The 16,391-nt window shown below is 47.1% G+C and overlaps 2 protein-coding genes across 4 annotated transcripts; both read left to right on the top strand.

The window, feature by feature from the left end:
• Positions 1 to 7,171: 7,171 nt before the first annotated feature.
• On the top strand, positions 7,172 to 9,345 carry LOC112884855. Of its 2 annotated transcripts, none has more exons than XM_025950462.1 (3): positions 7,172 to 7,277; positions 7,437 to 7,986; positions 8,106 to 9,345. In XM_025950462.1, exons 2-3 carry the CDS (start codon positions 7,878 to 7,880, stop codon positions 8,942 to 8,944), a joined length of 948 nt encoding a protein of 315 aa, XP_025806247.1. In that variant the 5' UTR covers positions 7,172 to 7,277; positions 7,437 to 7,877; the 3' UTR covers positions 8,945 to 9,345. The 2 variants fall into 2 exon arrangements, with proteins under 2 accessions (XP_025806247.1, XP_025806248.1); XM_025950463.1 differs by having other exon boundaries at positions 7,184 to 7,272.
• Positions 9,346 to 11,018: 1,673 nt separating this feature from the next.
• Positions 11,019 to 16,276, top strand: LOC112884854. Of its 2 annotated transcripts, none has more exons than XM_025950461.1 (5): positions 11,019 to 11,212; positions 11,329 to 11,785; positions 11,892 to 14,051; positions 14,158 to 15,774; positions 16,036 to 16,276. In XM_025950461.1, the coding sequence occupies exons 2-5, from the start codon at positions 11,368 to 11,370 to the stop codon at positions 16,059 to 16,061; spliced, it is 4,221 nt and encodes a 1,406-aa protein (XP_025806246.1). In that variant the 5' UTR covers positions 11,019 to 11,212; positions 11,329 to 11,367; the 3' UTR covers positions 16,062 to 16,276. The 2 variants fall into 2 exon arrangements, 1 of the variants encoding a protein (XP_025806246.1); XR_003227191.1 differs by having other exon boundaries at positions 11,020 to 11,212; positions 14,158 to 15,913.
• The last annotated feature ends 115 nt before the right edge of the window (positions 16,277 to 16,391 follow it).

Here is a 16,391-nt window from a genome sequence, read left to right as displayed (position 1 = left end):
AAAAACTTACCAACCTTAGCACAAATGCACAAGCAATATAGGTTGGATGCTGCTATCCACACATGCACAAGCAATGTGGGGACTGCGGTAGAAGCAAAATATACCCAGCATATGGAAGTGGAAGAATTTTGGATCAAAATTATTTACTGGGCGAATTAAAACCAACTATTCTCTACAGGTGATGGATCTGGAATTTGTAGCGTAGGTGACGGGTCTAGGGACCTGGGGTCCCAGCGGACCTACCTCTCATTGACCAGTCCAAAGATGCGTTTGGAATAAGCATCCGTATAAGGCAACAACTTTATATAGGCCATCTCAGTCCATAACCCCCATTGACGACTCAGTTAGGATGATTAAGAACCATATCCTCGACTGTGGGAGCGGTCGGAGGCTGGATCCGTACCAAGGCACCGACGGGGTTGCGACTGGGCTCCGCCTTACACGTGCCCGCCTCCCCGACCGGTAGGCTAGTCGGGAGGCCAGGCCTGACTTACCAGCGGGCCCTGGGAGTAGGTATAAAGGATAAGGATAAACCTCAGGGTCAACTTGTCGTACACGGCCGACCACTCCTTCCACGGTGGATACAGTCCCCTCTGCTATGGTAGCAGAATGCCACTATTCTGCCTGCCTGAAGCGTCCCCTCATCAGAGGTGACTAAATGTGATACAAATATCAGTCCCAGAAGGCTGATAACACATTTATTACATCGGATGGTTCATTACCGTACAAACCGTCGAGGTAGCGGGCACTGAAGTGTCACTATCACGAGGGACAACATAAGGACTAAAAGCCAAACTAAAGTGCCAACAACATCTAAGATAACATCAGAGTCTTGTGCCATGGTAAGCTTCATGTGGAGATCCTGAACCACATGCAAGGTTGGGTGCAGGACGGCGACCTACTCGACGTCTTTAGGAACGAAGTTCGGATCCTCCTCTGTAAAAACTAAGCAAGAGTGAGTACATTCGTACTCAACAAGTCCGACCACACCCACGGAGGGGAATAATAAAGGTCATGCACAGGATATATCAAGAATAAGGCTATGGTTTATTTGCGATAAAGTAAGATTTTACACATGCAAGGGTTCATTTGATAAAAAAGTTTTCTCAAAATATTTATGTAGTAATTGAATAATAAGTGGGGTTGATCCTACACAAAGGATCCAAATTTTAATGCTACCGGACTCCACATCCACAGTAGCTCACGGCACAACTGTCAGACACCTTCAAAACAACTCACACCACAAAACCAACCATCCCAAAATGTTTATTGAAGTGACCATGCCGTAACTCGTTCAATACCGTGGACACGGCTATTCGAATAGATTTTACACTCTGTAGAGGTTGTACACTTTACCCACAAGTAGGGTACCGCACTACGAAAACCTTAGTGTCGCTGCGGATCCTAACAAAGCCATTACCCACCTTAGCTGAATCTAACTAGCTAACACGGAAGCAACCATGGAGGTTAATGACCTATCAACAAAGTCATAACTGGGACATAACTCACACAGATCGTATTCCCTCTCCATGATCTCCCGTTGCGCACCAGCTCTCCTTTTGGCTAGCAGAACAACTAGTGGGGTTTAAGCTAAGCCATTGCCCACACAACGGTTGAGTGGTTGTACGATAAGTGGGTTAGGCAAGATAACACCTCAGTTCATCCTTACATTGATAAGACGGACATCTCCCAACCATGTTTAACCATAAAGGTACAAGCTCACCAGTGGTATTTCACACAGGAAACACCATCCATCTCATCAGGTTATATCTTTCTTTTATTTTCCCGGAATCCCATTTTATCTTTTAAAACACTCACACCTTTATTTCCGATAAAGCACGTTGTGTTCATGATTAAAATATAATAAAAGGAATAAAAGGTCCTAAGCATCTCTAGCAGTAGTTAACGTCCAACAGAGCAAATCCTATATAGACATTAACTTAGGTCATCAAGAAATAATCATAGCAATCAAGGGGTGGCTATCCAACCATGTCTTGCAATAAAACAATGCATTTTACAAAACAGGCCAATAGGTTATATTTATAAAACTGGGATAAATATGCATCAAAAGATGGGATTGGACTTGTCGTCCTCAAAGCCTTCCGGAAACTCCTCCTCGAGGTACGGGTCTTCGGGCTCCGGCTCGCGGTACTGCTCCTCCTCGGTCACACCGTCGGCTACGATATACAAACAGTCACACAATAAAAACAAAGTTCGCCGACGAGCTTAAAAAAAAGTGGGAAATAGAGTGTTTCGATTAAAAAAATAGAGAAGATTATTATATTGGTTGGATGTGGATCCTGAGACTTGGAGAAAATATTTGGAGATGATGCATGGTGGAGTTTGGAGTCGATTCGGAACAAAATGTCGCATGAACTGATGAGTTAAAGCTCATTTAGGGAGTAGTTTAAAAGGACGAGGATCTATTTGTAATGAAATAAAGAGATAGAAGGAGCTCTGATTAAATATTTAAGAGAGGGAGGTGGAGGGCTGCGGACTGCATAAGAAGGAAAAGTGGAGGGGGTTATGCACAAGTCTGTCCTTTCTTCTTTCTCGAGACTAAATAGGAGAGGGGGGAGGGGAACGGTAGGATGGGTGGGGGAGCGGCCAGGCCATGGGCGCCGGCCCCCTGGTGCATGGCGACGCCTGGGGAGGAAGGGAAAACGGAGAGGAGGCCGAGGGGGTCTGATTCCGGCCCTCACCTCGTGAGGGGACGGTCTACGAAGGGCTGTCCATAGAGATGGGTGGTGGCCGGCAGTGGTGAGTGGCGGCGGTGAGCTGCAGCGCGAGGTAGAGGAGCGGGGTGCTGGGGCGGCGTGGGCGGAGTGAGGGGCGGCTCGGGGGCTGATTTATAGGCCGAGAGGGAGAGGGGAGATGGCTGGCATGGGAGGGTCACGGGCAGTACAGGAACCTCACTATTAATGGCGGCTGGGATGCTCGGGGACAACGCGCAAGCTGCGAGGGCGAGGGGACGGGACGGAGACGGACCAGCGCAGCAGCGGGTCGCACGCCGGCTTGGCGTGCACGGGCAGCAAACACACAGTGGCACAGCGAGCAGCAGCGGCCGTGGCGTGACGCGAGCGGCGCCATGCGAGCGCGCGTGCACAGCCAGCAACGGGGGCAGCGGTGAGTCGTGCGCTGGCGCTGTAGGATCGAGATGGCGGACTAGAGGGGGGGTGAATAGTCCTTTCTAAAACTAATTGCGCCGGCTAACCGAAACTTATGCGGAATTGAAACTATTCGTTCAGTCAAGATTTCACCCCTCTAACTATGACTCTAAGGCACTTCCAAAAAGATCCTACACAAAACAAATGGAGTGCCAAGCTAGTAAGAGCTCTCCCAACAATTCTAATGCCAAGCCACACAAGTCTAAGCACTAGTACTTCACAAACAAGGGGAGCTCCTACACAATTCTAATGGGCAATAGCACAAATCCAAACCTAAGCTCACTAGATGCTCAAGGACAAGGATACACAATACAAACTCAAGAGCTCAACTTGCTTAGCTACACAATCTAAGCAAGAGCAACTAATTAAACTACACAAGCTAACTAGTTACACTATGATCACTACTTCTAGCTACACAAGCAAGAAAATAATTAGCAAGCTACACAAACTAACTAAACACTAGAGAGCAACTACACAAGCACAAGATATATATGAATATAAAAACAAGGCTTGTGATTTGGAGAATGCAAACCACCGAGAAGAGTAGACAAGATTGACACGGTGATTTTTATCCCGAGGTTCACTTGGTTGCCACCAAGCTAATCCCCGTTAAGACAAGCTCTAAGGTTGCCGCCGATCCTCTTGCTAGTGGTGACTCTCAAGTCACACTCTCCCACATGGAGTGCTCACACCGAGCTCTAGCACATGATCCGGACGAAGCACTTGTTGCTCTTCACGTCTCGCTCAACTAGAGTTTCTCTTCGCGGCTCCCGCGGGGTGAGCACAATACCCCTCACAATCTCTTCTCCGGAGCACCACACAATCTTCTTGCGGGCTTCAACGGAGTCTCTTCCCACCAAGCCGTCTAGGAGGTGGCAACCTCCAAGAGTAACAAGCACACCGGCTTGCAACACGATCACCTAGTGCCACTCGATGCAATCTCTCAAAGCAATCGCACTAGAATCGCTCTCTCACTCAATCGGATGATCACTATCAAGTTAGAGTGAGTAGAGGGCTCTTAAGCACTCTCACACATGGACACCAAGTCCCCAAGGTGCTCAGCACCCTCAAATGGCCGGCCACACCCTCTATTTATAGAGGGAGGCCCCAAACTAGCCGTTACACTCAAATCCCGTGAAAACAGAGATTATGCGGACTGTCCGCCTTACAGAAACCGGACCGTCCGCCATTCAAAACCAACGGCTAGAACTGCAATTATTATGTGTCAGAGTCGATCGTTAGAGCCCCGGGCGGACTGTCCGCGCCCCTGGGGCGGACTGTCCGCGGTTCAAAACTTCGAACCAACCAATTTGCAAACGTCTCTGACTAAATCTGGAAGTGACCGGCGGACTGTCCGCTCCCCATGGGTGGACTGTCCGCAGTTCAAAAAGTGAGCACACATAAAAATCGTAGTGTTTCTGTCGCAGAATTTTCAGTAGGAGGTGGACCGTCCGCCCCAAAGGACCGGACGGTCCGCAATTCATTTTGGACACCCAAGATAGAACTATCAAGATTCTGCGCCCGTTTCAGCTTTTAAGGGCGGACCGTCCGCCCCCATGGACCGGACGGTCCGCAGTTCATTTTGGACCACCAATAGAGCCAAAAACGGCTCTGTTAGAGCTCATCCAGAATAACGGCGGACCGTCCGCCCCCCATGGGCGGACCGTCCACAGGTCTATTTCCAGCAGAAATGTACCTCGGTAAAACAGCCATAACACTTAGCTCCGATGTCCAAATTAGGTGATCTTGGACTCTATGGAAAGCTAATTCAGAGGGCTACACAACCCAACTGAATACTTGGTCCAAAACACAATGGATCAAAGCAGTATTCCACTCCAAGAGACAACCTAATTTCCGGAGAAAACCGAAAAACTTTTCTTGCTTCCCAAAGTTGATCAACATCAACTCCAACTCTTTCTTCTTTGCAAATGTGCCAACACCACCACGTGAACAACACCATGTGCATGTGTGTTAGCATTTCACAATCATTTTCAAAGGATTTTCACTTGATCTCACCACGCCACTCGATCCTAGCAACATCGCAATGTTAGATCGCTCAAGTGGCACTAGATGACCGATATGCAAACAAGTTTGCCCCCTCTTGATAGTACGGCCATCTATCCTAAATCCGGTCATGCACTTCTCTACATAACCTTTGACCGGTGAAATGAAATGCCCTACAAGTCATACCTTTGCCTTGCGCATTTCATTTTATTTTCCCAAATATTGATGCCACACAAGCACCAGATTCCATCAAGCCTTTTGATCATCTTCATGAGTCAACACTTGGCTTGATCTTCCTTGAATGATATGATCCACTCCATATCATCACATGACCTCTTTGGTCCATCGATCTTGACCTTGCTCGCTTTTCACCGTTGCCTCGGTCCATCGGCGCCAAATCTTGCCCAAGCTTCACCGCCTCGCGGTCCCTCGCTTCAAAGCCTTGACTTGCCCTTCTCCATTGCAACCGGTTCATCAAGCCAAGCCTTGTCTTGATCTTCTCCATTTTGGTCACATAACTCCATGTTATGTCTCATATGCAATGAGCTCCTCGATCACACTATATGAGCATAGCATCAACCCTTAGCCATTTCTTCTCCATGGCACATGTTGCTCATACTAGTGTCTTTGTGTGGACTAATCTCCTGTGTATCTCAACATAAACACTTATTAGTCCACCTAAGTTGTCACTCAATTACCAAAACCAAACAAGGGCCTTTCAGGCGCGCGCGTGCGCGCAAGGAGCGGGCTACCGCTCGAGCAGGCCGCACGCATGTGCTCATTTAAATAATAATAAAAAATTATTTTTTTATTTTTTTATTTTAAATTTTCACTCAGTAGCTCAACAATTTAAATAAGTAAAGATATGAAATTTAAATTGTTGCGTTACTCAACAATTTAAATAAGCAAGCGGGAGAATTAGAAGAGAGAAATAAAATGGATTTGAATACAATATGAGAAAAGAAAAGAGGGGACACGCGCGCGGCATCGACGATCGCGGCCAGGCAGGCGCACGCGGCCGACCGCGACACGATGGTGATGCGAGGGGACGGCGGGGCCGGTGGAAAAGGAAAAGGGACGAGCGGCTCCGCGGAAAAAGAGGAAGAGACTGCACGATATCGGGACGGCGGAAAATCGGAAGGTGGGCTTCGGGAGCGGCGGAAAAGGTTTAAAAGATTTTTAAGCGAGTGATTGGTAATGCAATTTAAATAAGATAAAAATGCGGGCGTTACACTGCCCGTCCTCGCGAAAGGACGGAGTGAAACATCATCATGATACGGCCGGTACGCCCTCCGTCACGATGGAGTGGCTGGGGAACGTCCCAAGAATGGGGCGTGATAACCGTACCGTACCTATCAACGCACATACGACCGCTGATCGATGGAGCATGACGTGCAAGGACAAATAAGATCCTTGCCCCACCTTGTAGGATTTGAATGGTGGTCGTCGGAAGACTCCGACCGATAGGATGGAAAGATCCGATTGACAAATCTAACAACCCCGACCGGCGGGGTTCAGGAGTCTCTTTTTTCTATCCTCATAATCTCGTGTAATGGAGCCTTCTTGGACTTTTAAAGGAAGGGTATTTCAAGAAAAAGAGAGAGAACTCATATTATTTCTTTTACTTGAAAATTTGTAACTCCTCGAACTCTTCCGAGCACTTAGGTTCAAGCATTACAATCGACTGACCTCGACTAGACGTACAATATTTTATCTGAACCAGTATAAATTTTAAATTATTATATACTAAATTATATCCGATCATAACCTGCGATACAGGCTTAGACTAGGTTTAGGCACCGTCCATCTCCGGCGCGATGTACAGCCGCCCCGTCGTAATCCGCCGTGATAACCGCGCACAATTCAGGGCCTAACAAGGCCGAAAACGGTGGGCCGATCCCTTCACACCATTCCATGTGGACCAAGCCCAAGATATCCCCTGGGCCAGCCAACCCGTCCTGGCCTCTCTCTCCTTTTCCCGGACTAGCATAGGTGCGCACCACCAGTCACCACCTGCCCGCCCGCGTGCGCAGGCGCCGGGCACCAAATCACCAAACCCTAGGCATCCTTCGTCTCCGCCGCTCCGCCCGTCGCGCGGCAGGTGAGGTAACGCTCTTTCTCCCTTTGCCCCCCCTCTCCGCTCCGCCGTACGAATTCTGGCTTCCTCCCCCAAGCGCCGCACAAGCCTGATGCAGAATTGCTGAGGGAGCAAGCAAGGATTTTTTCGGTGTGTTCCTTTAACATTTTACCTCCCGAATTTCGCAGCTTCCTAGCCGGGGGCTCACCAGGGAGGCGGGCGCTTGGTAGCCAGCTGCGATGCTCACGCGTTCTCCGTACAAAGCTGCGATGAGCTCAGACCCGGGAGGCGGCGGCGGCGGAACGAAGCTGGAGGGGCAGGCTGCACGGACGGGCGGGGCTGCGAAGGCAGACGCGACGGAGAAGTTGACGGGGAATTCCGACCCGAAGGTTGATGCTGATGCGGTGACGGTGGAAGCCGCGGAGGAGGTGACCGGGGTGAAGGTGGAGGGGATGATCGTTGTGGCGGAGGATGCGGTAGGATGCTGGTACCGATGGAGATGGAGGTCTTGCGATGGTGAGTGGTTTTCTGTACAAGATAGAAGCGGCGGGTATGGTTGACGCAGAAATAGATGGAGCTGGCTATGGTGAGAACGTGCAAGTCCCGGGCTCCCGGCTAGTGGAGGTGGGATGGAGGGGAAGTTGGGAGTGGAATCTGGTGGCCTGCAGAGTGAGGAGGGAGCCGCTGCTAAGATTGTGGAACGGTCTGCTTACCATACATCTCAGCATGCTGAAGCTGGTAAGTGCATTGTCCAAGCTCTCGGGTTGATTTGATATATCATATTCTGTGTTTCTACTAGCTTTTATTTTTCCAACTAACATGGTGCTATTGAATAAAATTTACTTGTAATGTTTCAGAACTCAACAAAAGTGATCAGTCTGCCAGATACTGCCTCCCTCATCTTGATAGTGGTGATATTCGAGTTTCTGATCTTGTCCGGGGCAAATTAGAAGGTTATAATTGGTGGCCCGGTCAAATTTTTGATCCTTCTGATGCATCTGAGCTGGCATTGAAGCATCAAATAAGTGGAAACCACTTGGTAGTGTTTTTTGGTGATGACACATTTGCATGGTGTGATGAATCCCAGTTGATGCCTTTCATGACCAACTATGCACAGATGGAAAAACAAAGCAATTCTGATATGTTTGTTAATGCGGTTAACCATGCACTTGAAGAACTCGCGAGGCAGATATTATTAGGGATGAGTTGTCTGAGTTCACCCGAAGAGCTTTCTGTTTCTGAAAGTGGAATGTCTTATTTGGTTGAGAATCATGGACTTAGGGATGGAGTTACTAGCTCAACAACTAATCGGGCTGAGGTCTTGAAACATTTCTGTCCAAAAAATCTTGTTCAGTATGTTAAGTTGTTAGCTTTGTGTCCTGGTCAAGGGGGTGATTTGCTGGAATTAGTGATAGCTTGCTCTCAGCTTACCTCTTTCTATCGGTCTAAGGGCTTCCCTGAACTTGCCACATTTCAAACCACCAGTGGAAGGGCTGAAAATGCCATGGACGCTCTTTCCGCCAAGAATGTAGAGGAAGATGTCAGCAGTATAGTGGATTCTAATTATGATAAGTCCAGAGAAGGCATCAGGAGCCCTCGTAAACAGAAGCCTGAGGATGGTATTGAGTCAATGGAGAAAAATATGACATCCTATCTGTTCAACTCTTGCAGTTATGATTATCCAGGGGAAAGATAAATGACTGGCTCTGCTGATTAACTTAAGCCAAAGAGGGGTCAAAATAGGATAGATGTGCATTCCCCTGTGGTAGAAATGACTGATCACACGCTTGATTCTTGCTGGTCTGAATTGAGTCTGCACAATGACCCAATCTACAGCCTCAAAAGAGCAAATACCAGGACGAAGCACACGCATAAGCGGAGATCATCACCGGAAAGATCCGTGCCTTCATCACAACAAGTTCAGCCTGCAACATTGGCTCCGAAGAAGATACAAGTGATGGAAAGACCAATCATCCATGTCAATGCCAAAATGGCCCATGAGGTGAAGCCCACTGCACTTGTTTTGAGGTTTGGCAGGTCAGCTGCTCTTCCTTTAGAAATGGATCTCATCAAGATGTTCAGGGGCTATGGGCCACTAAAACAAACAGAGACTGAAGTGCACAAGGACACAAACACTGTTATGGTTGTCTCCAAGAAACGTGTCGATGCCGAAAGGGCTTTCAGTGTTGCTGGCAACTATTGCACTTTTGGACCTTGGCTTCAAAGCTACTGTCTTGTGAATATGCCGTTTTCTCTAGGCCCTCTAGAAGCAAGTAATCCTGTGACGTACCTTGAAGCAAATTGACTCAAGTGACTAGCACCGTTAATGTTACGTAACAAGAACATTGACTTTTATCGCCTTTATCTTGTAAAAAACTTCATCTGGATCTGTTTGTCCAGAATGCACAATATCAGTCTATTACCAACTACTATCTTAGGGCAGGACCAGCCACTGTAGTAAGATATCAGAATCACTTAGCTGGAGCAGGTTCTTTCCTGCATTTTAGGGTCAGGTCTGTCACTTTGGTGCAAGAATTTGCATTTAAAGATTCTTCTGTTAATTTTCATTGGTGATCCAACTATTCCTAAGTAGATTCCTGTTTTCCTTTATGTGAGTTAGATTTTGTGTAGAAATTCTGCCTGCAGATTTATAGTGGCTCAGGAAGGATTGAAATGCTTTTGCTTTTCACTTTGTTCCTTTGTCCACCTCCTGGATTCTGTGGGTCTACTGATTTGCATGTGAGATACTGGCATGTTATTCAGTTCATTGCTAGATCTAGTACTTTCAATGGGTATAGATGGTGGATCAGAACTCAGAAGCCCCTCTTTTCTTTTTCCTCACTGTTTCCCCCCATGATTATCAGTTTTTGCTATGAATGATGCGAAGAAGTTGTTATGTAGTATAATATCATCACATGGACGATCTTAAAACGAAAGTTGAAAGTTAAGGGACTATATTGGTCATTTGAAAGTTGAGGGATGGACTTGACCCTTAGAATAAAGTTGAGGAAAAAAATGGCTATTTTACCATTTTTTTTTCATTTTGCGCTAAGGGAAATATTCCATTTTAGTTCACTTGTGTTTCCTAGGGTTATCTGTCACCTTTGTGCTTACATGGTAGGCAATGGGACAATTTCTCTCCACGGGAAGTAGCAAATTTCTAGGAAATGATATGTTTTCCTATGGTCATTAGGAAATAGCCAGTCCAAATTTTACACGTTTTGACTCTGTAATGCGCATCACAAGTGCTTAGAAAGGCATTAGCATCATGGAATTATGTTGTTACAATGCACTTTTTTTAACCATAGATATATTTCTATTTAGGTCCGTTCTACGTCAAACTCTTTTTAAAATTTGACTATTACCGACCAAAGTTTAATATAGATTAATAGCTCAAAATTTGTGTATTATGAAAGTATTTTCCAAAATCAATACGGTAATGTTGATCTTATGTTGCTGGTTTATATAAAATTTTTGATATTGATTGGTATTCAAATTGGTAAAGTTTATCGTACGACAAATATAAAAGAACCTGTATTTAAGGTTGCTGAAAGTATTAATTGTGATTTGGCACGACAAAAAAACAGAAAACATTACGAAAAACCGTTGGTCACGAGGACCTACCCCTCTCGTTCTCCCCCTCGTGCAGAGGGGAGAGGAAAAAGAAAAAAAAAACATCGAACTGGAACGCCGTTTCAGATCAGATCAGATCCTTCAGCGCCCAAACACGTACGCTTTCCGAGCTCGGAGCGGCCGATACACCAGTACACGACACGGAAGCCGAGCACGGGCACACTCCCCCTCCTGACCTCCTCCCAGCTCGCCCCCCGCATCTATCCCTCCCTCCCTCTCTCGCCCTGCCATCTCCGGAGCTGCTCTTACCTCACCTCACCTCACCACGAGCGCGCCCTCGCCCTCGCCCCCGTCCCCATCCCCGTCCCCTGCTCGCCCGGCGCTCGCGCAGGTAAATTCCGTGCTCCCTCGCTCTGATCCGCGCCTAGGGTTTCGGCGCCCCGCCGGATCGAGGGGAATTCCGAGCTCCCGACCTCGCTGACTTCCTCCCCCCGCTGTCCCGTCCAGATTCCGCCGTCCGGGGAGCGGCGTTGAGGCCTTGCTCAGATGAGCTCGGGGGCCGTGGCGGCCTCGGATCCGGGGGGTGGCGAGCCGAAGCTGGTGCCGGGCGCTGACGTGGCGATGACCGAAGCAGATGGCGTGGTGGCTGCTCCCGCCGCCGAGGTGAAGGGGGAGGGGAAGGCTGCGGTGGCGGCGGATGTTGGCCGGGAAGGGGGAGATGCGGAGGCTGCCGCGTTGAGCGACCCGCTTTATGCGACGGAGTCGGCTGGTATGGTTGGTGTAGAAGGGCCTGGAGGCGAGCCAGTGGAGGAGGGGGTGAATGGTGGCGAGGATGGGAGGCTGGAAGCTGGAAGTCTGCAGAATGAGACGGAGGGGAAGCCGGTTCTGGTCGGAGATGTAGCTGCTGATGCTGGTCAAGAGGTGGAAGCAGCTAGTTCTGCTGCTTCCAAACATGAGGAAGCCGGTAAGGGGACTGCTCAGAGCAGTGTGCTCTCTGATCTGATGTCTATTGATGGCACCGTTTTCAACTCGCTTAGCATCTTGAATAATATTCACTGATTCCATTTCAGAATCCAATGAACTTGAAGAAAATCATATAAATGCCGAGCGTGGGACAGAGAATAATGAAATTGATTACGGTGTAGCACATTCTGGTAAGGAAATACAGAACAACAGGCCTGGTGAGGTCGAGGGAAGCTCCAAGATCCATGAAGATGATGGAGCACCTGCAGCTGACCAACCGGATGATGGATCTGTAATGCTGCTGCAAACAGAGGAGCAGTTTCCTGCCAGCGGAAATGGTCCGAGTAGTAACGAAGAGGCTTCTAGTTTAGGAAATGTTATTCAGGGTGCTAGATACAGTCTGCCTCCTCTTGATAAAGGCAGTTTTCAAGTTGCCGATCTCGTCTGGGGTAAAGTAAAAAGTCATCCTTGGTGGCCTGGTGAAATTTTTGATCCATCAGATGCATCTGAATTGGCGCTGAAGCACCAGAAAAAGGGGAGCCGCTTGGTAGCTTATTTTGGTGACAATACTTTTGCATGGTGCGATGAATCCCAGTTGAAGCCTTTCGTATCAAATTATTCACACATGGAGAAACAGAGCAGTTCAGATGCCTTTGTCGGGTCGGTTAATAATGCCCTCGAAGAACTTTCAAGGCGGATACTGTCAGGTATGAGCTGCTCTTGTTTGCCGGAAGAGCTTGCTGATAATGGCATGTCCTACACGGTTGATAATGCTGGCCTCAAGGAAGGAGTTACTTGCTCTGCAGTTAATCGGCCTGAGATCATAAAGGGTTTTAGTCCAGAAAACCTTCTGCATTACATTAAGGAGTTAGCTCTATTTCCTGGCCAAGGAGGTGATCTGTTGGAGTTAGTGATAGCATGTTCTCAACTTACTTCGTTCTATCGATCAAAGGGATGTCCTGAACTTGCATCATTTCAAACTGGTGATGCTTGGGTTGAGGATGGGCTAGGGCTGGATGGCACGGACACTTCAGCCACCCAGAATGTAATGGTCGAGGAAGTTGTGGTTAATGAAGTGCATCCTACTCAAGATAAGCCAAAAAGAGGGAGGGGGAGACCTCGGAAACAAAAACCTGTGGATGACCAGGTGGTCACGGAGAAAAAGAACATGTCTAATCGGGCCAATGATACTAGCTATGATGAGAAACAAATGCTTACGGACTTTGATGATTTTGACAACTTCCAAAACAAGAAGAAAAGAAACTTCGAATCATTTGAAGATTCAGAGAAAGCATCAGCTCCAACTGGTGGTAGTTCTTTCAAGATTGGCGAGTGCATTCGGCGAGCTGCAAGCCAGCTGACAGGATCATCCATTGTGAAGGCTCAGAATGAATCAACAGGCTATAAGAATGCTGCTGAAACAGAGAATGGAGAATTTGATATCTCTAGTGATGACGCAGTTGATGAACTTACTGTGGAGAAGCGAGCAAAAAGGAGACGCTTGCACAGGAACCACACTGCAGACCCCAAGGAATTACTATCACAGCTATGCTTGGTTGCAACAGAGCCAATGAGTGGGTATAGTTTCTCGGCAATGATAATCAGTTACTTCAATGATTACCGAAACTATATTGTTTCTACTACTACTGAAGCAAACATTGTTGAAAAAGGTACATCAAGGAGGGGGAGAAAGAGAAAAGAGGTTTTACCTTCTCCTGAAGTAGAGACAACAGATCATATGCAAGACTCCTATTGGTCTGGATTGAGCTTGCATAATCACCCAATTCATGACCTCAGAAAAGAAGGTCCTTCTACAAGGCCAAGACGTAGGCGGAGATCCTCAAGACATACATATGTACCTTTGTCGGAACTTGGAGATTCAGTTCCTAAAAAACAGATACAAGTGATGGAAAGGTCAATCATCCATGTTGATGAGAAGATGGTTGACGAGTTGAAGCCCACTGCACTTGTTTTGAGCTTTGGCAGGTCAGCTTCTATTCCTTCAGAATTGGATCTAATTAAGATGTTCAGTCGCTATGGGCCTCTGAAAGAAGCGGAGACAGAAGTAGACAAGGACACAAATACTGTTAAAGTTGTCTTTAAGAAACGTGCAGATGCTGAAAGGGCTTTTAGAGTTGCTGGCAAGTATGGCACTTTTGGACCTTCGCTTCGAAGCTACCGTCTTGTGAATATGCCGTTCTCTCTAAAGACATTATCAACAAATAATCCTGTGAAACACCCTGAAGATCATGGCACAGAGATTCCTGGTAAATATTCTTTCCATTTGCACATCTATTTATAGTATTTAATAAAGTTACTCTGCAGCTTCCACAAAATTAAATTATCTGCCTTGTGATCATGCCTTTTCTATAGGTTCAAGTAAGTCTGAAGCTCCTAAGGATGACATGGAAGTTGACCAGGTGCACAAAGCAGAGGAAGCAGAAGTTGCAGGAGAACTTTCCGTTGAACAAGTGGAGAACGTGAAGCAAACATCTCTAGTGGAATCTGCAGATGCTACATTCACCAATCAAGTTGTGGATGAGAAAACTGGAAAGATGGATACTGAGCTAATTAGCCATGTTAATCAAATTGGAACAGCGGCACATGCTGCATCTGTACCTGAAGGTTCATCTGAGCAAGTTGGCAATGCTGAGCAAGCTTACACTCAGAAGGAAGCCTTGACCAGTGGTCTACCTGAGATTCCTCAGTCTGGAGCTGTGACTGGTGCATCAATTGGAGGCGCGGTTGATGAAATACAGCTGAGTGATGCTCCAAATCAAGTATCGACTGGTGATACAACAAATACATTCCAAGTGGAAGCTGCTTCAGAGGCACAAATTTTACATTTTGATGCTACAATAAAAGAGTCAGCTCAAGATGTTTCAGAAGATATGCAAATGGATGTTGTAGCTGAAGCCCCCAAACAGGATCACATTTCTGGAGATAATAGTGTATTTGAAGCAGTCACTGAAGCACCAGGTGCTGCACAAGTTCGTACTGCCAATGAAGTTCCAGAAGAGCGCGTGGTACCTCCTGTATTACAGAGTCAAACCTCCTGTGAAGAACTGGTGGAACAAGATGCAACTGAGCAAAAAGTGGGATCTGAAGGTCCAAAGTTGGAAGCTGAAACATTTGCTGCAGAACCTTTTGGACCAGGTGCAGTCGAGCAAGAAGTTGAGGTGGAATCTGAAACTACCGTTGAAGTATCTGGCGAACAAGTCTACAGTATTGAGCAAACTGTTCAAGTGGAAGCTGTGACTGAAGCATCAGCTGGACAACTTGAGGTGGGAAGACAAACTCCAGAAGATGAATCTATGGCTGATGCAACCACTGAGCACTCTACGATCATGGTTGAGGAAATTGTGGAGGCAAAAGGAGTAGCAGTCGAGGAGAATATAGAAAGTAATAATGTTGCTGCCATAGGTGTAGCTGAGGAGACTGCTGAGGGTGAAGTTAAGGAGGAAGCACCAGTGGCGAAGGGGGAAATAGAAAATAACGCTGCTGCTGACACACTAGCTGGGGAGACCAGAGAAGGTGAAATTACAGTTGAGGCACCAGATGGGAAAGCAGAAAATGAAGCTATTGCTGAAACAATAACTGGGGAGACAGCTGAAGGTCAAACTGCAGCTGAAGTACCACTTGGAGAAGCTAGAACAGCTGAGGAAATGATAGAGGATGTTAAGGAGCTGGATGACAAAGGTACATCAGCTGAGAAACCTGTAGAGGATGCCACGGTTGTAACACCAGATGAGAGGACTACAGTCGGTAAGACACTTGAGGATGCCCAGGTTGAGCAACCAAATGAGAAAACTACTACAGCTGAGACAACTGTGCAGGATGCCATGGTTGAGCCACCAGGTACAAAGGCCTCAGAGGCTGAAAAAACTGCGGAGGGTGCCACGCTTAAAGCACCAGATGAGAAAGGTACAGCAGCAGAGAAGACCATAGAAGATACCACGGTTGAGGCACAAGATGTACAAGCAGGTGCAAGTGAGTAAGCCAGCTAGCATATGTTGCATCCCTGTCAGCTTCTGTTGATATCGACGTAGACTGCTCAACTTATTCTCAGCTAGACGATGTGGTCTGTATAGAAAAAAGAGAACCCGTTTTAGCATCAAAATGCTATTAGGTATTAGTGACTGGGGCATCTACATCTTTGCCCCTTTTCGTATGAACTTCTTCTAGTTGTATTGGACGACGCGAATGTGTCAGTTTGTCATAAACAGAGTTTCTTCCTGTTTGTTTGTTCAGCGCTCGGGCGATCAGCAACTGAGTGAAGACAATCAGATCGGAGAAGCCATGTTCATTCCTACGTTTCACGGTCAGGCTTGGGAGTCTTTGGGCATTCTACTGGAATCCGATGATTCTTGTACCATTTGTCATTTGTAACCTAACTGTGTTCTGGAACCCTTTATCTTACCCGTAGAATCTTTTAGACGAATTCTGTCTGCTCATTGATTGATCATCGATTTCAGTAACCTTTTTTGTGGTATTTCGGGGGGTCTCCATTTGTCTTACCACTTTCCAACAAGGTGCTGACAGACAGACACAGATGCTACTGCACATTTTGTTGCCACAGAACATTCAGCAGTCAGGTTCGTCGGCAG

The sequence above is a fragment of the Panicum hallii genome, chromosome 3, assembly GCF_002211085.1.
Source record: "Panicum hallii strain FIL2 chromosome 3, PHallii_v3.1, whole genome shotgun sequence".
Classification (NCBI taxonomy): Eukaryota; Viridiplantae; Streptophyta; class Magnoliopsida; order Poales; family Poaceae; genus Panicum; species Panicum hallii.
The sequence above is the reverse complement of the archived record's forward strand: the minus strand, read 5'-3'. Positions and strand labels throughout refer to the sequence as shown.